The following is a 24395-nucleotide window of genomic DNA, read 5'->3' on the forward strand; positions in this document are numbered from 1 at the left end:
TACTTTATGGTGTCACTTATCTCTTGAATTTTCCCCTTGATCCAGTAGTTGTTTCTCTCTCTTTTCCTCAACTTCTTTATTCTCCACTGTTAGTCTTCAATATCACTATTTCTTCATTTATCCTAGCAGTTAGGGCCTCCATTTTTTATTGCATCTCATTAATAGCCTTTTTGAGTTCAATTTGATTAGATTTTAGTTCTTTTTTTTTTCTCCAGAAAGGTATTTTCTATGCTTTTTTCAAGCCCAGCTAGTATCTTTATAAATGTTATTCTGAACTCCAGTTCCAATATCTTACTAATGTCCATATTGATTAGGCCCCTGGCAGTCAATACTGCCTCTTGTTCTCTTTTTATGAGGTGAGTTTTTCTGACTTGTCATTATATCCAGAGAAGAGTAGATGAACAAGAGAACAAAATACTAAAAGTACAACAACAACCCCAGAGAAATATACACTAAATAAATCAGAAGAGTTCCAAAACCAGGGGGAAAAGTATGTCTAATCAGACAGGTGAGCAGAATAGAGCAATATGATGGATTCTGTTTGTATTTTGGTCTGTTTTTTAGGAATATGGATTTCAAAATTGTAAAGAAGGACTTGTATATGTACAGAAATAAAGTTAAATACAATGAAAGGATAGAATGTGATTATTAAAATGGAAATTAAAAAACAAGATAGCACAAAGAAAAAGGAAAAAAAACAAAATAAGAACAAAAAGGAAGAGATATAAACAGATAGGTGAATATAACAGAGCAATACCCTTCCTCCTTAGTGTATCTTGGTCAGTTTGTTAGAAAAAACTACATCTTGAAATTGTGAGGAAAAAAAAACCCTTATATATAAAAAAATAAAATTAAATACATTGAGAGGATAAAATGTAATGATAAAGAGGAAAGTTAAAAAAGACTCTAACAAAAGAAAACAAAAAAGAAGAAGAAAAAAACCAAGCAAACACAAAGATGATGATCAGGCAGATGAATAGAACAGAGCCATACACTAGATTTTGGGTGTTTTTTGGTCTGTTAGAGGAAACTGGATCCCAAAATTTGAAAGAAAGAAAGAAAGTAAGATATCTATATCTATCTATATCTATAGATAGATATCGATATATATATAATCTTTAAGATATCTTTATATCTATATTTATATCTTTATACATGTAAATTAAGATATGTTAAGGTTAAGTACAATAAAGGGATAGAATGTGATTGTAAAAATGAAAATTAACAAAAAATTTTAAAAAGGCAGAGAAAAAAAATTTTTTTAATTTTATTTATTTATTTGACAGAGAGTGAGAGAGAACACAAGCAGGCAGAGCAGCAGGCAGAGGGAGAGGGAGAAGCAGGCACCTTGCCAAGCAAGGAGCCCGACATGGGGTTTGATCCTAGGACCCTGGGATCATGGCCTGAGCCGAAGGCAGTTGCCTAACCAACTGAGCCACCCAGGCACCCCAAGGTGGAGAAAATTTAAAAAAAAATAAAGAAAATTTAAAAATTAAAGGTGGAAGACTATTGACTATTGAATCATGGAGAAAAAAGTCATAAATTCTACGTGCTATATTCCCCTAGCGCTGGAGTTTTGCAGTTCTCAATCTGTAAACTTGGTCTTGGCTGGATGTTTTTGCTGATCCTCTGAGGGAGAGGCCTGTTGCATTGGTTCTCAAATGTCCTTTCCAAAGGTGGAATTGCACCACCATTGCCAGAGGGGCCCACTAAGTAATCTGCTCCCGTTTGCTCCAAGTGGCTTTTGTTTCCTGAAGGCTTTCTGCTCAGCTTTAGATGTTGAGAATGTAAATGGTGGCCTCCCATTTTCCAGGACCTGAGGTAAAATCTCAGAGCCTCACCTCAGCGAGCCTTCAGAGAAAAGCAGTCAGTCACTCCTGGCTCCCTGGTCTCAGGCCATAGTCCATGCTTACACAGCCTTGTGACCGAGCATTTCTATCTCAGACATTTCAAGTCTCCAAACTCTGCAGACTTCTGTGGCATGCTTCCCTGCTACTCCCCCTGGGGACTAAATGGAATATCACCCATTCTGCTGCTTGCTGGGCCCCTGCTCAGAAAGTCATCTGACTGTGCCACAGTTCAAGGGTTATGGCAACCCCCAGCTGAGAGCCCACTCCTGGACTCAGTGATTGCAGCCGGCTTCCCTTTTCTGATACCAAGGAGCTCTGGCACACTCAGGCACTATAATCTTTGTGTGACCCTGAGGATCTTAAGAGCACACTGTCCCAGCGAAATTTCCACCTGCCCACCCTCCACTGGCATTTACTCACCGTCACCAGAGCAGACTTCTAAAAGTTCCACTTTTGTGCTTCACTGCTCTATCACTTGCCAGTAGATGGCTGATGGAGGCTCCCTTCCCCACAGTCTCTCTTCCCATTTATTGCCTCAGACTACCTTCTCCACACCTCCTACCTTGCAGAAAGTGGTCACTTTTCTATTTGTAGAGTTGCAGTTATTCTTTTCTAAGATCTTTGGTTAAGTTTGCAGGTGTTCAAAATGGCTTGATAGCTATGTAGCTGAAGTCCTGGGACCAGATGAGATTAAGATCTCCTACTCCCCTACCATCTTGGACTGCTTTATTGTTTCTTTTTCATTTCTAATTTTATTTATTTGGGTCCTTTCTATTTTATTATTCATAAGTTTTGCTAAAGGTTTATCAATTTTGTGCATCTTTTGAAAGAACCAGCTCTTACTTTCATTGATCTTTTCTATATTTTCTTTTTTTCTTCTTCATTTTTTAGTCTTCATGTCATTTTTTGCTCTGATTTTATTATTTCCTTCCTTCTGCTCACCTTGGTTTTTGTTTGTCTTGTTCCTTAAGGTATTAGGTTAGATTGATTGGGTATTTTTCTTGTTTCCTGAATTAGTTCTATAGTGCTATAAACATTGCCTCAGAACTATTTTTTCAACACCCCAAATATTTTGGACAATTGTATTTCCATTTTCATTTGACTCCATGTATTTTTTTAAATTTCTTCTTTGATTTTGTTTTTGACCTTTTTGTTGTTTAGTAGCATGTTGGTTAACCTCCACATGTGTTTTTTCTAGTTTTTTTGTCTTTTTTCTTGTGATTTATTTCATATTTCATACTGTTGTGGTCAGTAATGTATGACATGATTTGAACCTTCTTAAATTTATTGAGACTTATTTTGTCACCTAAAATTTGAACTATCTGGGGAATGTTTCATGTTCACTTACAAAGAATATTATGTTGGTTTTGGATGTCTTTTCTACCATTCTTTCTGTCTTCTCCTTCTGAGACTATATAAAGTGAATGTTTGTTCACTTCATGTCATCTAAGACATCCCTTAATCCACCCTTGGTTTTTAAAATTATTTTTTTTTTTTTTTACTGTCCAAGTTGGTTGCATTACCCTGTCTTCCAGATCAGAGATTTTCTTCTGCATCCACTAATCTTCTATTGATTCCCTCCGGTGTGTTTTTCATATTAGTTATTATATTCTTCAACTCTTTTTCATATTTTCTTTGTGGTTGTTGTTGTTGAAGTTCTGAGTTCTTTTGTTCTTCTCTCCAGCCTTGTGAGCATGAGCTTTACTATAAACTCTTTTGTCGGCACATTGATAATATCCATTTCACTTAGTTCTTTTTCTGAGGTTTTGTTTTGTTCTTTCATTTGGAGCATATTCCTCTGTCTCCATTTTGCTTAACTTTCTGTTTGGTTCTATGAATTAAATAGAATAGTTATTTCTTCTAAACTTGAGGGAATAATCTTGTGTATAGTCATCTCCTGTGTGAACTATGTGTGCCTAGTCATTTTTGCTGACTGGCTGGAGTTGTGGCTGGCATGGACCGAGGGTCCATAATGGGGCTGCCTTGGTAGGATGGCTGAGGCTGAAGTGCACATGGTCTGGGGCAGTCCTGAGGCTCTATGTACAGATGGTGAACTTTTAGAAAAGTTTAAATGAAGTGTGTGTATGACAGGAGGTCCCAGAGTTCTCCACACAGTGATTTTCCTAGCAGAACAGCTGAAGCTGAAGTGGATTAAGGTGGGGGGACTCAGATCTTTTCATTCAGAAGATGCCCTAGCAGGGTAGCTGAGGGTGAAATGAGTACAAGCTAAGGGATCCCATGGCTCTGTGCACTGAAGGTTTCTTGGCAGTATAGAGGAAATGAAGTGAGTATAAGCTACGATGTTCCAGGGTTCTTCCCACAGAGAGTGCCCTGGTGGGACAGCTGGAACTGAAGGTGTGCGTTGGGAGGTCTATGGTTCTCCATGCAGGGACATCATGGCAGGACAGAATTTCAATGGTCTAATCTTATACCAAGAATGAATCTGTGTCAATGGGTGAGTCCTAACTGAATTAAAATATGGGATGCTTATTAAAATGTTGGTAATTTAAACTGATACTTGTAAAATTTTAAGTGCTCCTTCACCAGTCTAGACCATAAAAACAGACTAAATAAATCTCAGCCATCAAAGTTGAATTTAAAAATCAAACACAATGGTACCAAATCTTTGATCCAAATTTTTTGGCAGCAAAAGTGATTCTAAGAGGGAAGTTTATAGCAATACAGGCCCTCCTCAAGTAGAAAGAAAAATCTCAAATATATAGCCTAAACTTACACTTAAAGGAGCTAGAAAAAGAAGAACAGATAAAATCCAAACCCAGGTAAAAGCAGGAAATTATAATGATTAAAACAGAAATAAATTAAATGAAAACTGAAAAAAAAAATTGAACAGATCAAAGAAATTAGGAATTAGCTCTTTGAAGAGAAAAATCAACAAAATTGATAAATCTCTAATCAGACTCATAAAAAAGAGGGGGGGCATGAGAGGACCTAAATAAATAAAATAGCTCATGAAAGAGGGGAAATAATACCACCACCACCACAGAAATATTAACACTTATAACACAATATTATGAATACTTATATCCCAACAAATTGACAACTTAGAAGTGGGTAAATTCATGGAAATATATAACCTACCAAAATTAAAACAGGAAAAAAAGTAGAAAATTTGAATAGGCCAATTACCAGAAATAAAATGGAATCAGTAATCAGAAAACAAGACCAGAGTGCTTCACAGGCAAATCTACCAAAAATTTTTAAAAAATTAATAGCTATTATTCTCAAACTATTTCAAAAAAATAGAAAATTAAGAAAAATTTCATTCTATGAGGTCAGTATCACCTTGATATCAAAAACAGATAAAAATACAACAACAAAAAAGAGTACTAAAGGCCAATATCTCTGATGACTATAAATGCAAAAGTTATCAACAAAACATTCATCCACCAAAATATTAAAAAAATATCATACAACACAATCAATCGGGATTTATTCCCAGTATATAAGGGTGGTTCAAAATTCACAAAGTCATCAAAGTAATGTGCCACAACAATAAAAGAAAGGATAAAAACATATGATCATTTCAATAGATGTGTGCAAAACATTTCTTTTTTTAAAATTAACATATAATGTATTATTAGCCCCAGGGGTACAGGTCTGTGAATAGTCAGGTGTACACACTTCACAACATTCACCATAGCACATACCCTCCCCAATGTCCATAACCCAATCACCCTCTCCCTACTCCCCACCCCCAGCAACCCTCAGTTTGTTTTGTGAGATTAAGAGTCTCTTATAGTTTGTCTCCCTCCTGATCCCATCTTGTTTCATTTTTACCTTCCCTACACCCAAAACCCTCACTCTACCTCTCAACTTCCTCATATCAGGAAGATCATATGATAATCGTCTTTCTCTGGTTGACTTATTTGGCTCACCATAATACCTTCTAATTCCATCCACATCATTGCAAATGGCAAGATTTCATTTCTTTTGTTGGCTCCATAGTATTCCATTGTATATATATATACACCACATCTTTTTTATCTATTCATTTGTGGATGGACACCTAGGTTCTTTCTATAATTTGTCTGTTGTGGATATAGCTGCTATAAGCATTCAGGTGAACCTGACCCTTCGGATCACTACATTTGTATCTTCAGGGTAAATACCCGGTAGTGGCAATTGCTGGGTCATAGGGTAGCTCTGTTATCAGCTTTTTGAGGAACTTCCATGCTGTTTTCCAGAGTGGTTTCACCAACTTGCATTTCCACCAACAGTGTAGGAGGGTTTCCCTTTCTCTGCATCCATGCCAGCATCTGTCATTTCTTGACTTGTTCATTTTACCTATTCCAACTGGCATGAGGTGGTATCTCGTTGTGGTTTTGATTTGTATTTCCCTGATGCCGAGTGATCTGGAGCACTTTTTCATGTGTCTGTTGGCCATCTGGATGTCTCCTTTGCAAAAATGGCTGTTCCTGTCCTCTTCCCAATTCTTGATTGGATTATTTGTTCTTTGGGTGTTGAATTTGTTAAGTTCTTTATAGATTTGGAGACTAGCACTTTATCTGGTATGTCATTCACAAATATCTTCCCCCATTAGGTCAGTTGTCTTTTGGTTTTGTGGACTGTTTCTTTTGCTGTGCAAAAGCTTTTGATCTTGATGAAGTCCCAATAGTTCATTTTTGCTCTTGTTTCCCTTGCCTTTGGTGATGTTTCTAGGAATAAGTTGCTGAGGCTGAGGTCGAAGAGGTGCTGCCTGTATTTTCCTCAAGGATTTTGATGGATTCCTATCTCACATTGAGGTCTTCCATCCATTTTGAGTCTATTTTTGTGTGTGTGTGTCATTTTTCTGCATGTGGCTGTCCAATTTTCCCAACACCATTCGTTGAAGAGACCATCTTTTTCCTTTGGACATTCTTTCCTGCTTTGTCAAAGATTAGTTGACCATAGAGTTGAGGGTCTATTTTTGGGCTCTCTGTTCTGTTCCACTTACCTATATGTCTGCTTTTGTGTTGGTACCATACTGTTTTGGTGATGACAGCTCTGTAATAGAGCTTAAACTCTGGAATAAGGAAGCCACCAACTTTGGCCTTCTTTTTCAACATTCCTCTGTCAATTTGAGGTCTTTTCTGCTTCCATATAAATTTTAGGATTTTTCCATTTCTTTGAAAAAAAATGGATGGGATTTTGATAAGGATAAACGTGTAGATTGCTTTAGGTAGCATAGACATTTTCACAATATTTTTTCTCCTAACCCATGATCATGAAACATTTTTCCATTTCTTTGTGTCTTCCTCAATTTGTTTTATGAGTGTTCTATAGTTTTCTGAGTACAGATCCTTTGCCTCTTTGGTTAGGTTTATTCCTAGGTATCTTATGGTTTTGGGTGCAATTGTAAATGGGATTGACTCCTTAATTTCTTGTTCTTCTGTCTTTTTTTTTTTTTTTTGGTGTATAGAAATGTCACTAATTTATGTGCATTATTTTTATCTTGACACTACTGAATTCCAGTACAAGTTCTAGCAGATTTGGAGTGGAATCTTTTGGGTTTTCCACATAAAGTATCATATCATCTGCAACTAGTGATAGTCTGACTTCTTTGCTGATTTGGATGCCTTTAATTTTCTTTTGCTGTCTGATTGCTGAGACTATGACTTCTTCTACTATGTTGAATAGCAGTGGTGATAATGAACATGCCTGCTGTGTTCCTAACCATAGTGGAAAAGCTCTAAGGTTTTCTCCATTGAGAATGATATTCATGGCAGGTTTTTCATAAATGGCTTTGATGATATTGAGGTATGTACCCTCTATCCCTACACATTGAAGAGTTTTATTAAAAAAGGATGCTAGGGGCCCCTGGGTGGCTCAGTGGGTTAAGCTTCTGCTTTTGGCTCAAGTCATGGTCTCAGGGTCCTGAGATTGAGCCCTGCATCAATCTTTCTGCTCAACCTCTCTGCCTTTCTCTGCCTGCCTCTCTGACAACTTGTGATCTCTCTCTGTCAAATAAATAAATAAAATATTTTTAAAAAAGAATGCTTTACTTTGTCAAATGCTTTTTCAGCATCTATTGAGAGTACCATATGGTTCTTATTCTTTCTTTTACTAATGTATTGTATTACACTGAATGACTTGTGGATGTTGAACCAACCTTGTGGTCCTGGAATAAATCCCACTTGGTCGTGGTGAATAATCCTTTTCAGGTACTGTTGAATCCTATTCGCTAGTATTTTTGTGAGAATTTTCACATCTGTGTTTATCGAGGACATTGGTCTGTAATTCTTTTTTGTCTGGTTTTGGGATAAAGATAATGCCAGCTTCATAAAATGAGTTTGGAAGTTTTCCTTCTAATTCTATTTTTTGGAACAGTGTCAGGAGAATAGGTATTAATTCTTCATTAGGTGTTTGGCAGAATTCCCCTGGGAAGCTGTCTGGCTTTGGATCTTGTTTTTTGGGAGATCTTTGATGACTGCTTCAATCTCCTTACTGGTTATGGGTCTGTTCACGTTTTCTATTTCTTCCTAGTTCAGTTTTGGTAATTTATACGTCTCTCAGAATGCATCCATTTCTTCCAGATTGACAAATTTGCTGGCGTATAATTTCTCATAATATGTTCTTATAATTTTGTGTATTTCTTTGGTGTTGGTTGTAACCTCTCCTCCTTCATTCATGACTTTATTTATTTGGGCTTTTGATAAGTCTGGCCAGAGAATTATCTTATTAAGTATTTCAAAGAACCAGCTCCTAGTTTTGTTTTTTTTGTTGTTGTTGTTCTACTGTGGTTTTGTTTGTTTGTTTTGTTTTAATTTCTATTTCACTGATTTATGCTCTGATCTTTATGCTTCTCTTCTCCTGCTGGATTTCAGCTTTCATTGCTTTTCGTTCTCCAGCTTCTTTAGGTGTAAGGTTAGGTTGTGTATTTAAAACCTTTCTTATTTCTTGAGAAAGGCTTGTATCACTATATACTTTCCTCTCAGGACTTCCTTCGTGTGCCCCACATATTTTGAACAGTTGTGTTTTCATTATCATTTGTTTCCATGAATTTTTTCAATTCTTCTTTAATTTTCTGGTTGACCCATTCATTCTTTAGTAGGATGCGGTTTAGCCTTCATGTATTTGGGTGCTTTTCAACTTTGCTCTTGTGATTGAGTTCTGGCTTCAAATCATTGTGGTCTGAGAATATGCAGGGAATGATCCCAATCTTTGGTATGGGTTGAGATCTGATTTGTGACACAGGTTGTGATCTGTTCTGCAGAATGTTCCAAGTGCACTAGAGAAGAATGTGTACTTTGTTTGGGATGGAATGTTCTGAATATAGTTTTGATGTCCATCTGGTCCGGTGTGTCATTTAAGGCCTTTATTTCCTTGTTGATCTTTTGCTTGGATGATCTGTCCATTTCAGTAAGAGGGGTGTTAAAGTCCCCTAATATTATTTTATTATTGTTAATGTGTTTCTTTGATCTTATTATTAATTGGTTTATATATTTGGCTGCTCCCATGTTAGGGGCAGAGATATTGAAAATTGTTAGATCTTGTTGGACAGACCCTTTGAGTATGATATAGTGTCCTTCCTCATCTCTTATTATAGTCTCTGGCTTAAAGTCTAATTGATCTGATATAAGGATTACCACGCCAGCTTTCTTTTGATGTCCATTAGCATGGTAAACTGTTTTCCATACCCTCACTTTACATCTGGAAGTGCCTTTGGGTCTAAAATGAGTTTCTTGTAGGCAGCATATTGATGAGTCTTTTTTTTTTTTTTTTTTTTTTTACGCATTCTGATACCCTGTGACTTATGATTGCAGAATTTTTCCCATTCCTATTCACGGAAACTGTTGAAAGATATGAAATTACTGCCATTGTTTTGCCTATAAGGTGACTGTTACTGTATATTGTCTTTGTTCCTTTCTGGTCTGTGTTACTTTTAGGCTCTCTCTTTGCTTAGAGGACCCCTTTCAAAATTTTCTGTAGAGCTGCTTTGGTGTTTGCAAATTCTTTTAGTTTTTGTTTGTCCTGGAAGATTTTTATCTCTCCTTCTATTTTCAATGATAACCTAGCTGGATATAGTATTCTTGGCTGCATGGTTTTCTCATTTAGTGCTCTGAATATATCATGCCAGTTCTTTCTGGCCTGGAGGTCTCTGTAGATAAGTCTCCTAACAGTCTAATATTTTTACCATTGTAAGTTATAGACTTTTTTTCCTGAGCTCCTTTCAGGATTTTCTCTTTGTCACTAAGACTTGTAAATTTTACTATTAGATGATGGGGTGTGGACCTATTTTTATTGATTTTTGAGGGGTGCTCTCTGTGCCTCCTCGATTTTGATGCTTGTTCTCTTTGCCATATTAGGGAAATTCTCTATAATAATTTACTCCAATACACCTCTGTCCCCCTCTCTCTTTCTTCTTCTGGAATCCCAATTATTCTAATACTTTTTTGTCTTATGGTATCATTTATCTCTTGAATTCTTCCCTTGTAGTCCAGTAGTTGTTTTTCTCTCTTTTGCTCAGCTTCTTTATTCTCCGTCATTTGGTCTTCTATGTCACTAATTCTCTCTTGTATCTCACTTATCCTAGCAGTAAGAGCTTCCATTTTTTTATTTCACCTCATTAGTAGCTTTTTTGATTTCAGTTTGGTTAGATTTAAGTTCTTTTATTTCTCCAGAAAGAGCTTTTATTTCTCTAGACAGGGTTTCTCTAATATCTTCCATGCCTTTTTCAAGCCCAGCTAGCACCTTGAGAATTGTCATTCTGAACTCTAGATCTGACATATTACCAATGTTCATATTGATTAGGTCCCTAGCCTTTGGTAACACCTCTTGTTCTTTTTTTTTTTTTTTTTTTTTTTTTTTTTTTTTTGTGGTGAGTTTATCTGCCTTGTCATTTTACCCAGATAAGAATATATGAACAAGAGAGTAAAATACTAAAAGGGTAGCAATGTCCCTAAATTTTGTGTGTATCTTGGACTCTTAGAAGAAAGTACCTCCCAAATTTTTAAAGAAAGAAAAATTTATATATCTACAAAAATAAAGGCAAACATGATGAAGGGATGGAATATGACTGTAAAGATGAAAATTTTAAAAAAAATTCTAGAAAAGGAATTGATAAGATCAGTTGGTTTGGAAAAAGAAAGAAAAAGAAAGTGGAGTGAATTTGCTCAGGTTAGAAATTAGAACAAGACACTGAGCTAGATTTAGGGTATATTTTGATATTTTAGAAGAAATTGCCTCCCAAAATTTTTTTTTCTTTTTTTTTTCCAAAAATTTTTAGAAGAAAAAACCCCTAATGTATACAAAAAATAAAGTTAGATACAATGAAAGATAAAATATGACTAAAATAATGAAAGTTTTAAAAAGAATTTTTTTAGAAAGGTATTGGTAAGATAAACTAGTTAAGAAACATTAAAAGAGGAAAAGGAAAAGTTACAAAAATTAGAATAAGGAAAAAGTAAAATTAAAAAATTTAATTAACTTTTCAAGACTGAAGAATCATGGGGGGAAGGCCATGTATTTCATACTTTACCTTCCCCTCTCTGGAATTCTTCTGTTCTCCTTGATCAGTGAGCTTGGTCTTAGCTGGAAGATCTTGCTGGTCTTGGGGGGGACACTTTTGTAGTGATTATCAAATGTCTTTGCCAGAGGTGGAGTTGGGCCACCCTTGCCAGAGGCCAGGCTAAGTAATCTGCTCGGGTTCACTCTCGGTAACTTCTGTTATCTGAACACTTTCCCTTAGAGCTCTAGAGGATGGGAATGAAAATGGCGGCCTTTGAATCTCTGGCCCAGAGGAGCTGAGAGCTTGGGGCCCCACTCCTCAGTGCACCCTCGGAGAAAAGCTTTCAGTCTCTCCCATCTCCCTGGTCTCCGGCCGCACTCCAAACTCACCCAGTCTGTGACTTAGTATTTCTGTCTCTGGCACACAGTCCTGTTTGGAGTCTCCAAACCCAGCAGATTCCTGCTTCTCTGCTCGTCCAGTGGGTGAAGTTGAGTCTCCCTGGGTCTGCTACTTGTGGGGTCCCTCTCAAAGAGCAGTGGTCCAATTGTGCTGCAGATCACAATTTAAAATAGCCCCAAGCTGAGAGCTCATGCCTTGGGTCCATCTCTGTAGCTGGCTTCCCCGCTGTGAGACCTGTGAGCTCTGCTACACTCAGACACCCCAATCATTCTGTGACCCCATGACCTGAGACTACACTGTCCCCACAAGGGCTCATTTAGCCTCTGGAGCTATGTGCCCCAGTGGAGCAGACTTTTAAAAGTTTGAATTTTGTGCCCTGTTGCTCCACTGCTTGCCAGGAACTGGCCCCTTCCCCTATGGTTTATCTTTCCATCACTTCGGATTCACTTCTCCTCACGTCCTAGCTTTCAGAAGTTGTCAATTTTCTGTTTATAGAATTGCTGCTCTTCTTTTCTTTGATCTTCAGTTGGGTTTGAAGGTGTTCATAATTGTTTGATAACTATTTAGCTGACTAGGCCCTGATGTCATCTCAGTCTGCTACTCCTCTGCCATCTTGACTCCTTCCTGGAAAAGGCATTTCACAAAGTACATATATTTATGATAAAAACCCTCTGCAAAGTGAGTTTAAATGGAACATGTCTCAACATAATAAAGGCCATTTATGAAAAATCTATGGCCAGCATCACACTCAATGGTAAAAAATTGCGACCTTTTCCTCTAAGGTCTGGAACAAGAGAAGGATATCCACCTTCACCACTTTTATTCAACATAGTAATGGAAGTCCTAGCAACAGTACATAGAAAATGAAAAAAGTAAAAGGCATCCAAACTGGAAAAGAAATAAAATGTAAAACTCTCACAATTCATTGATGACATGGTACTATACATAGAAAATCCACCAGTCAGAATGGCTAAAATTAATGTCAGGAAATGACAGATGTTGGCGAGGATGGAGAAAGGGGAGCCCTCCTACAGTTGGTGGGAATGCAAGTTAGAGTAGCGACTCTGGAAAACAGCATGGAGGTTCCTCAAAAAGTTGAAAATAGAGCTACCCTATTACCCAGCAATCACCCTACTGGGTATTTACCCTAAAGATACAAATGAAGGGGCACATGCACCTGAATATTTATAGCAGCAATGTCCACAATAGCCAAACTATGGAAAGAACCTAGAGTCCATCAACAGATGAATGGATAAAGAAAAAGTGGTATATATATATATATATATATATATATATATATATATATATACACACACACAATGGAATACTATGGAGCTATCAAAAGAAATGAGATCTTTCCATTTGCCATGGTCTGGATGGAGCTAGAGGGAATTATGCTGAGCAAAATAAATCAATCAGAGACAGACAAAGATCATATGATCTCTCTGATATGAGAAATTTGAGAGGCAGGGCAGGGGTAGGGAAGGAAAAAATGAAACAAGATGGGATTGGGAGAGAGATAAACCACTAGAGACTCTTAATCTCACAAAACAAACAGGATTTCTGGGACGTGGGAGGGTAGGGATAGGGTGGTTGGGTTATGGACACTGGGGATGGTATGTATTGTGAAATGTATAAGTCTGATGATTCACAGACATGTACCCCTGGAACAAATAATACATTATATGTTAATAAAAATAATTTTTATATGATAATAAAAATAATTTTAAAAGAATCCTAAAGACCATCATATAACTACTAGATCTACTAGACAAGTGAATTTGGTAATGTTACAGAACGCAAAATCAATGGGCATAAATATCCTGCATTTTTCTACACTAGTAATGAAGCAACTAAAAGTGACATTAAAAAAAAAAAAAACTACTCCGTTTGGAAGAACAAATATTGTTAAAAGGTCTGTACTACCCAAAGCAATCTACAGATAAAATGCAATCTCTATCAAAATACTAACAGTATTCTTCACAGAACTAGAACACACAATCCTAAAATCTCTATGGGAACTCAAAGGACCCTGATTAATCAAAACAACCTTGAGAAAGAAAAACCAGGAGGTATTAAAATTCCAGAATTCAAGTTATATTGCAAAGCAGTAGGGAGTAAAACAGCACAGTACTGGCATAAAAACTGACACATAGATCACTGGAACAAAAGAGAAAATCCACAATTATATGGTCAATTGATCTTTGACACAGGATAAATGAAGATACAGTGGCCAAAAGATAGTCTTTTCAACAACTGGTGCTGGCAAAATTGGACAGTTATATCCAAAAGAATGAAACTAGACCATTCTCTTGCACCACACAAAATAAACTCAAAATTGGTTAAACATAAATGTGAGACCCAAAACCATAAAAATCCTTGAGGAGGGCACAGGTGGTAATTTCTCTGATGTTGCCCATAGCAACATCTTTCTAGATATATCTCCTAAGGCAATGGAAACAGAAGCAAAAATAAACTATTGGTGCTACATCAAAATAAAAAGTTTCTGCACAGCAAAGGAAACAACAAAACTAAAAGGCAATCCATGGAATGGGAGAAGATATTTGCAAATGGCACAGCCGATAAAGGGTAATATCCAAAATATATAAAGAACTGATACGATTCAACTCAAAACATAATCCCATTAAAAATTGGGCAGAAGGTTCTTTCCATAGTTTGGCTATTGTGGACATTGCTGCTATAAACATTCGGGTGCATGTGTCCCTTTGGATCACTACATTTGTATCTTTAGGGTAAATACCCAATAGTGCAATTGCTGGGTCATAGGGCAGTTCTATTTTCAACATTTTGAGGAACCTCCATGCTGTTTTCCAGAGTGGCTGCACCAGCTTGCATTCCCACCAACAGTGTAGGAGGGTTCCCCTTTCTCCGCATCCTCGCCTGCATCTATCATTTCCTGACTTGTTGATTTTAGCCATTCTGACTGGTGTGAGGTGATATCTCATTGTGGGGATAAAAATATATGTTTATAAAAAATAAAAAATTAAAAAAAAAATTCCATAAAAATTGGGCAGAAGGGGTGCCTGGGTGAATCAGTTGGTTAAGTGACTGCCTTTGGCTCAGGTCATGATCCCAAGGTCCTGGGATTAAGCCCTGTATTGGGCTCCCTACTCAGCTGGAGGCCTTCTTCTCCCTCTCCCACTCCCCCTGCTTTTGTTCTCTCTCTCACTCTCTCTCTCTCTCTCTCTCTGTGTCAAATAAATAAATACAATCTTTAAAAAAGATGGGCAGAAGACATAAGCAGACATTTCTCCAAAGAAGACACCCAGATGGCCAATAGACACATGAAAAGATCTTCAACTTCATTCAGCATCAGGGAAATGCAAATCAAAATGACAATCTACATAAGCAATGAATTCTGGTACACTGAAAAGAAATTAAAAAAATAAAAATAAATAAAAAAACAGTGCCTGGGGAAAAAAAAAAACAATGAATTATCACCTCACATGTATCAGAATGGCTAAAATTAAAAAAAACACCACAAGAGATGATGAATGTGAGATTATATATATATATGTATGTATGTATATACACACATGTATGTATATACACATACACATGTGTATATACATACATGTGTACATACATATATATTATATATATACAATGCAGTATTATATATAGTATATATATATACTCTATATATAATGCAGTATTATTACACACATGTGTATATACATACATGTGTACATACATATATATAATATATTATATATTTTTATATATATATATAATATGCAGTATTATTCAGCCATAAGAAAGAATGAAATCTTGCCATTTGCAACAACATGGATGGACTTAGAGACTACAATGCTAAGTGAAATAAATCAGACAGATAAGTACCATATGTGGAATTTAAGAAACGAAACAAATGAACAAAGGAAAAAAAAAGGAGAGAGAGAGAGACTAACCAAGAAGCAGCCTCTTAATTATAGAGATCAAACTGATGGTTGCCAGAGGGAAGTCAGTGGGGCGATGGGTGAAAAATAAATCAGTAGTCCAGAGCTGCCCAAAACATGGAGGGTAGAGCATCCTAAAACTGGCCATTACTTTGCTCCTCCAGCCTATAACACACTATACCACACTACCATGAAGAGTAGGCCCCCAAGATTGAAATGAAATGTGATTTTGTGAATAGAGTGTGCTCTGGAGTCAGAAACTCTGCCAGTTGTTGGCTAGGTGACTTCAGATGTCTCAGGTGGAGGGTTTCATTGTAAACATTATTAAGGATTAAATAAGTTTGTACATGTAAGGTATGTATCTACCATAAAGCATTATAGTTATAATAAAGCTGTATGGTTTTATTACTCCTCTTGTTCTCCACAGTGGCTTGAAATCCCATTCACTGGCTTTTTCTTCCTAGCACCACAGACCTCTTCACTTTCTCTTACTATCTAACCTTAATATCTGGGCTTCACTGGCCCACCCTCCATTTGTTTCAAGGTCCTTCTTTTAAATAGATTTGGGAATTTTTCTCATTTCTAATTATTAAACATGTATTAATTGCCTATTCCATAGGACGTTCTCTGCCTCAAGAGTTACAAGGATGATGGAAATAGAGTCTCTGGCCTCAAAATCGCTAGAAAATTAGAACTTATTCCAGAGTACAGATAAACTCCCTTCAAAAATCACAAGTTTAAAGTCTTTTAAAATATTCTGAAATCTTCCCAGTATCTTGGTTCTCCTCTTCCTTTCTTCTTGCCTCTCTAAAGTTCCAGTTCTTTGTTATGACATAGATTCTGGAACCTTCATAGGCCACACTCTTGTAGCCTGCTTAGGTCTGATCAGCCTAAGTCACACAGTCCCCTGCAACCTTCTGCATGCTTGTCTACAAGGGTCTTCCCCCCATTCAAGTTCATACTTCTCAGAAACAGTGAGCTTGGAGTGTTCCTTTTTTCTTCATCACCCTCTGACAAAGAAATCCAGATGACACAGAAACCACTGAAGATAATACCTGGAAAATGGCAGTTTTGGGTATGGACTGAGTCCCTCTCTAAGGCCTCCCTTACCCTACTGAATCAGAAGAGTCTCCTCCTTAGAGACTTTAACACGTGGCTTTACTTTTCTTGCCTGCTTACTTTCAAATTCAATATTCTTTCTTTCATTCTCATTGATTCCTTTGGGAGCCTGGGGAAAACGACCCACATAGTCAACTAAACTCTAGAGTAAAGATATTAATCTTTTCTTTGGTTTCAGGAGTTTGAATTACTAAAAGAAAATAACTATCCTCTGGAATAATAAGAAAATTCTTTAGCCTGTTATCTCATTTCTGGTAATACTAGTCACTTTATAATCTGCCTCAACTCTTCCTCTTATTTTCCTCATAAATGGAGTATATCATTAGCCAGAATGATCTGTCCAATAGCCAGAACATTTCTGACACTATTCAAAGGGAGTACCAGAAGCTTGGTCCAAGTATACCAGCTGGTTATCCCTTCCACCCCTAAGGATTACTTCACATCAGTTATGAAATTCTGATTTGCATTAAAGAGTCCAACTACTTCCTATTCATTTTAGTGGTCCATTAGGAAAAAATCTCTGAAGGTTGTATTTTTGGGATGATTTTCTTGCATGATCTAATACTTGAAAGATTTGGTAGACATTTGCCCAATTTTCCCCAATTGGAGGTGTGTCATTACATCTTGAGATGAATTCATCTATTGCTTTTTTGAAGCATTTTTAATCTTAGTGTAATTAATTTTCTTAGCCCTTCATAGTCAATTGTCTTCAACATTTTTCACTGTTACAGGCAGATGTAGGATTCCTTTGTTCATTCATTCCTTCTTTCCTTCCTCCTTCTTTCTTTACTATCTCTTCTTCTCTTTCTCTTGTTCTTTCTCCCTTCCTTCTTTCTCCACTCTTTCCTCCCTTCCTTCCTTCCTTCTGCTTCACTGCCTGCCTTTCTTCTTCCAAAGGCTCCTTAGTTTCAGTTTTTCATTAACTGTAGCAAAGTATATAATTAAGATTTGTCTCTCCAATTATACATAGACAGATATAGTTTAGGCAGTTCAAGCATTCTTTCTCCTAGTAATCAAAGTAACATTCATCACAGATAACTGTCTTATCATGAGGGGCTTTGTTGATGATGACTGAAAGGTCTTTCCCAATGGTAAGAAATTTTTGCCCTCTGCTGTGGTTTTCATTAATATAACCACCTTCTGTCAGGGGCCACTAAGTTTTGATTGCTCAAAAAACTTTTGCTGTAAAAATTTTTCACACACATTATGTATGTGTGTATATCACACACACACACACACACACACACACATATAAAACATACTACTGTATTAATACATGTTTCAAAACAGAAAACCTAGAATTTTAAAGTTGTAATATAAAATTACATAAAAGTAAAACTAATATTTTTTCCTCACACCCCAGTGGATTGCTTTGCATATCACTGAATTTCCTCTAGCCTTCTGTCTGTAGAGAGTAAGGGATTCAATTGAGGAGGAAATCTGTCACATTTTCCACTCTAAATCAAGAGTTAGACAGCAACTGTGGTTCTTGGTATATGACCAAAAGGAGCAACATAAAAAATGGGTAGGGGAAGGAATGTGGGGACATAAGATGAAGAATATAAAGGAAGAAAGGAGCTCAGGTAGCAGAAAAAGAAGTTTATCTATTTGGCGAAAACAATAAAGAGGTAATCGGTAATTGTCTCTGATAATGACCAGGTCTAAATAAGCAGGCCTACAGGTGAGATTTTGTTGCAGAAATAACTTTGGCTGTCATCCTGACTCTACTGGGACTTGCCATTCTGGCTATTTTATTAACAAGATGGACACGGCGCAAGCAAAATGGTGAGTAACAAGTCAAAATGGAAATTCCCCATGAAAGTCACAATTGAAGGGATGTCAAGATTCAGTTTCACTTCGTTTATACTTATTAGATGGCTAGGAACTTTGCTAGAGATAGCTAGAGACTTTTTAAACCCCCAAAGCTCACATAGCCAATAATGTCAAGCCCCCCAAAAAGCAGATTAAATTTAAAAATAGTAATAACAAGAATACTCTAAAATTATCTAAGTTCCAAGGGAAATTATCTACATAATAAAAATGGAAAAGAAAAGATACTGTGCTGATGGACACCACTAGCTAGTATTATACCAAAAAATTTCAAGAATTTTAGTTACTGGGGTGCTTGGGTGGCTCAGTGGGTTAAGCCTCTGACTTCGGCTTGGGTCATGATCTCAGGGTCCTGAGATCAAGCCCCACATCAGGCTCTCTGCTCAGGAGGGAGCCTGCTTCCCCTTCTTTCTCTGCCTTTCTCTCCCCCCTCTCCTCCTCCTCTGCCTACTTATGATATCTCTCTCTTTCAAATAAATAAATAAATAAAATCTTTTAGAAAAAAAAATTAGTTACTTAGTACTACAGAGATGATAAGAAGAAACAAATATAGAGTAGTATTTGTCAAGGAAACAGAGATGGGGCTCATGTAGCCAATGACCTATTTCTATGCCATAAGGTGTCTCTTTCCAGGATTTTCCTTAGTATTTTCTCCATTGCCTTGTATCCGTCCCCCACCCCTCTTTCTCATCTCAGCACCTATAAGCCCTCAAGAATAAGTGTGGAAATAGAACTGGGCTGGCTGTAGGTGCTGGAAAGGGGTAGGAACCAGTAATACATCATATCAAGAGTGCCACATTGGGAACACAGAAGCACAGTTTAGAGTGACGAGAGATTGGTCAAGAGGATGAACACCTCTCACAAATAGTTAATAGTAATATTTTTGCTTGATTCTTCCACAGAAATTGATGTCTCAAGATACAGTTCAGAACAAAGTAAGTACTTAGACCCAAGAGAGAAAGAAAAATAGAAAGTGTAATGGAATTTCCTTAAGTCAGGGACCAAGTCTGTCTTATTTACCATTGTATTCCTAGTACCTTGCAAAATGAATCATTCCATAAACTGAACTTCTAACTTACTCAGAGAAATATACCAGAGATTTCTATGTAACTCTGAGTGCCAAACTGAATTGGGCAGAATAAACTAATAGGAGGTAGGGTTGCATGATTCTGAGGCTCTCTTCGGATACCTTCTGTGGAACAACAGCAACAGGAATACCAAGTCATGAAAACAGCAGACTCCTCAGGCAATGGAATCGAAGGTCTAAATCTGGTAGTGAAGAGGGCCTCATCAAGGTGGCTGGGTAGAAGAATCAAATTTTCTAGGAATAATAAAAGAGTAAACACAACTAAGATAATTGTGATTGAGAAGAACACCAAGTTCAAGATATGAAGAGATGAAGCATATTTTCCATGGCAATATCTAGTGAGATGTCAAAATTGCTGAAAGATAGCCCAGGATTAGTAAGAGAAGGAAAACAGGAGCCAAATTCTGGAGCACCAAGAAGGAAAAGCAAATTGAGGCCCTTTCTGATTACTGTCTAGTCTAGTGAAACTGGTGACTGGCATAGTCACTCATCATCTGCTCCAGCTATGCAGTCCTTAGTTCCTACAAAATAAATAAATTCCCATCATCATTCATTACTGGGAGTTCATCTCTGCATTAGCTCTGAGTCTTAAAGCCCCACTCCTTTTCAAGAAGCAAAACCATGAAGTACTCTTTTTTTTTTTTTTTTTACTCCAGGTGCTGGTCTTCTGGACTATGAGGATGGTAGAGGTAAATAGATTAAGAACTACTACAGAATGAATAGAGAAATGTGTTCTTATAGAACAAAAAAAGCCCATCTCCTTTTGAGCACAATTTGTGAGGTCAGCACACCTTTTATTATTATAATATCCAACTGCCAATCTACCTTTCTATGCATATATATGTGTGTGTGTGTGTGTGTGTGTATAAATAATATGATTTGTATATTTTTCTCAGAAAAGACAAATAGGTCCCCTTTCTGAGACATAAAAAATATTCTTTCCAACTCCTAATTATACCAAGATCTTGGAAATGGAAGAAACCTCTGTGAAACAATTTCCTAGATATATAAAATAGGGATGATGCATGGGTCGTCATGAAGACTGCATAGCATACATGAAAAGAAATAGTAAACTATACAAGACAATAGGCAAGCACAACTTCTATTATCATTTTAGAAGATGAAATTGATATAAAAAATGTTAAAAGTTAAGACTTACCCAAATGCACCTAGCAAAAAAAATTAGATAGCAAATCCAGGTGGCTGTGGCCTTGAGTTCAGTACTCATATTCTCACATGACACTATCCCCATTTGGTTAAGACAACAAAGGCTCATTTTAAACTGAATTTTTGTATTTATTATTAATATTATTAATATTAACTATTAATATTAATCAAATCAGGACATTTAGTCTGACATGATGCAAAAATAATAATAAAGCTTATTTGAAATTAAACAACCAGAAATCTAATGGTTCGAAGTAGAGGCCAAGGATCCTTACTTTTTTGTAGGGACACACACACACACAGATGCACACACGTACACACTCTACAGGCATAAAGATTCATATTTCCAAAAGGAGAGAGGAGACAGTTTGGTCACTCTGCTTCCCGTCATGCCCCACACTTGGCCTCTTGGTCCTTGCCTTCTCCTTTTATATCTATGATTCATCTGTCATGAACAGAGTGAGGAGCCATGGGATCCTCTCTTTCTTTCCTGAAATGGGATCCAAGGGAAATCTAGGAAAGGAGAAAAATTTAGGGAAGAGAAATCCTACTAGTTGGATTTAGACATATGATGAAACATTTCTTGATGAGCTGTTAGTAAACTTAATCTGTTTTTTTTCCTCCAAAAAAGATGTTCCCTCTCAGAGATCTGAAAGAGGAAGAGGTAAACAGATTTTCACCTAGAAAGAAAATAATGTAGACATAGTTGTCAAGGTAGAATCTCATTATGTTTTCATCTTGTCTTTTAGGATTCCGTCATTTGTATTCAACAGAAAGTGGTAAATAAATATTGAATTATTAAGAAATTAATACAGACATATATTTATGAGAAATTAAGAATCTTATGTTTTTCCTTCAATCCTCTAGACACTTCATATGATGATCAAGGTAAGTATATTTGGATCTGATTTCTTTCCTGTTATAACATGAGGGGCTGTACAATTTAGGTAAAAAGACAGGAAACCAATGTAATGTATAGAGGATTCTGAGAAGCATTCAGAAATGGTCACCTTGACACCATGAGGTGTCTTTTCCGCCAGTACCATCCAATTCCTCTTCTATTCACTTCCTGATCATCTTAAAGTAGTCTGAGTACTCAAGGTACATTCAATATCCCAGAGCACAGGAATGTTAGCCACTAAGTGCATCTTTTTTAATATAAATTTTAAGAAATGGAGGAATAAATCCCTTAAAATTTGTCATATTAAGATTTGACCTGTGCACTGAAATTCCAGAGGGCAAAGAAAGCCTGATCTTGTCTACTGTCGTCATTTACATGTCATGTTTCTTGGGAAACAAACCTCCTTAGAATAGTCAGTCATCACGACACTGCATTAAACCAGTGCAAGAAGCTACCTGACTGTGAGAAACGTAAGGGTACACAGATAAGTAAAATGCAACTATAAACAAAGGGAGAGAATTAACATGCATTCAGTACCTTCTATGTGCCAGCCACTCTTGTGGACGCTTTTCACTTTATTTTAATATCTACAAATGACCTTTAATATCTACAAATGAACCACAAAGAATGAAACTCCTGTGGCTGCTCAAGGTCTCTACAAGTTAGCCTACAGGATGCTTTGGTGCAAATTAGTAGAGTCTTCCTTTCTCTAGGCAGATGCAGTCCCACTCAAGGACGCTACTGGGATTTTAGCCCCCAAATCCCTCTGCACAGTGAACAACCTATGCAACCATAATAAGGTGGTCCTGAAGATATAAGAATGGTAGTTCATTCTTAACATGTCCAAAACCCAAGTCCTGATCCTATTTACATACAGGTACCAGTACATGCATTCCCACAATTGCTCAGGCCATCCACCTCTGTAACTTCTTTCTCTTACTTTCCTTAGACAATCCACCAGCAAATCCCATCCCCACTACTTTCCCATTATATTACAAATTAGATCACTTCTCACCATGACGACAATCTTAGCTCAAACACCAACATCTCTTGCCTGATCTACTTTGACCCCTAACTGGTTTCTTCCTACTCTTGCCCTCTTACAATATATTTTCTTCATCAGTAAGGATAATCTTTAGCAAGCAAGTCTTAAATCAATTAACTTACTATATATTGTCATCCTTGATTTTTTATCCCTAATTAGAGAAAGGTACACATGAAAAATGTTAGTGACTTGCCCAAAGACACAGGGTTTGCAAATGACTCAACCTGATAGAAAGATAGAATTATCTGACTCTATATCTCATGTTCCTTATTTTTACACAATTTAGTAATACCTTACTAATTTCCTGCTATGGATCTTTAGCGTAGAGTTTGCATACTTAGCTTCTTTCTATTCCAGGCTACCCTTGCATTTTTCCCTAAAAACTTGGATCAGTAAAAACTTTATTGTGGTCTAAATAAGCCATAATTTAAAATTCATAGAGCTAAATGACAACTTAGTTCTTAGTTCTCTAAAGTAGCCTTATGAAGCTCAATGACCTCGTTTCTACGTTCCCACGCTCTACCAGTATGCCCTCTATCTTTTCTGGACATGGAAATATAAATTTGCTGGTCAGCTAAAGACTACAAAAATCCTCTGACAGGAAAATATTGGGCAAAGTCATCAGATCAGTTTAGGTGCATGAAATTTAGTACTTAAATTTTGATATTTAAATATATCATGTATTACATATTAAATTTGCCATGATAATTCAAAAATTTTGAAAGGCTCTAAATTTATTTTTAATGTTATTAAGTTTTACAGCAAGTGTAAATGAGGCACATTTGGTATATACATCTTGGTATTTTCTGTTTTTAAAATACCCACAGGAAAAAGAGAAGTAAGTAACAATAGTGTAAACCAGAGGTTTTGTGTGTCTTGGACTTAATCCCATCACAATGACACCCAAGTATGGGTGGGAAAGCATTCATTTTCAGGATGGGGATGAGAAAGAAAAAAAAGTTGTCTTTACATTTCCAGGTAGATCTTTACTTATACATCAGTAAAATAGAAAATTAGACCATCGTGCAACATAATTTCTCATTTCCAGAGTGTTGGTATTATTTATTTTTATACTTTCATGAAAACAATAGTGATAGGATGGCAAGTTTTCATGTAATTTACTTTGTCTCCAGATTTTTTAGACAATGTTTTTGCAACATTACTAAGTTTTAGGTTATAGGATGCATATCCAATCACAATATGTGTGTGTGTGTGTGTGTGTGTGTGTGTGCGTGTGTGTATTCATTATAGTTTGCCATCCCTTCATTAAATTTTGCCATCTTTTCATTAAATTTGCCACTCTTCATGAAATTTGAACTCATTAAATTTGAACTCTCAATTAGTTGAATAAATGTTTTGCCATTTTTTTCTCTTACTTTACCTTAACTTATTTTATAACTACTGTGCTCTTCTGTTACTGTATTTCTTTCCATGTATAATTATTATCTCTTCTCACTATGTATTTACCTTTATTCTTTGCCTGGTTTTTCACATCATTTGACTCATAAATTAAGTCATGAGAAGATTTTTGCCCCCAGTTTCTTGCCTATTTGGATATTTGAGGGTGTTGATTGGGTAATCCTTTGTAATGATATTGAAACTATAAAAATAGATAATTCAAACTGATTT

The 24395-nt window shown here is 36.5% G+C and overlaps 1 protein-coding gene across 1 annotated transcript in view; it reads left to right on the top strand.

The window, feature by feature from the left end:
* Window positions 1-16484: 16484 nt before the first annotated feature.
* TSBP1 (testis expressed basic protein 1) overlaps window positions 16485-24395 on the top strand; it is an 88703-nt gene continuing 80792 nt past the window's right edge. The window contains exons 1-7 of the mRNA XM_059179344.1: window positions 16485-16692; window positions 18435-18521; window positions 19469-19501; window positions 20310-20342; window positions 21452-21484; window positions 21570-21599; window positions 21688-21708. Of these exons, the coding sequence (XP_059035327.1) occupies window positions 16680-16692; window positions 18435-18521; window positions 19469-19501; window positions 20310-20342; window positions 21452-21484; window positions 21570-21599; window positions 21688-21708 (250 nt within the window). The 5' untranslated portion in view covers window positions 16485-16679. The remainder of the gene's footprint in view (window positions 16693-18434; window positions 18522-19468; window positions 19502-20309; window positions 20343-21451; window positions 21485-21569; window positions 21600-21687; window positions 21709-24395) is intronic.

The sequence above is a fragment of the Mustela lutreola genome, chromosome 6 (genome assembly GCF_030435805.1).
Source record: "Mustela lutreola isolate mMusLut2 chromosome 6, mMusLut2.pri, whole genome shotgun sequence".
In the NCBI taxonomy this organism is placed as follows: domain Eukaryota; kingdom Metazoa; phylum Chordata; class Mammalia; order Carnivora; family Mustelidae; genus Mustela; species Mustela lutreola.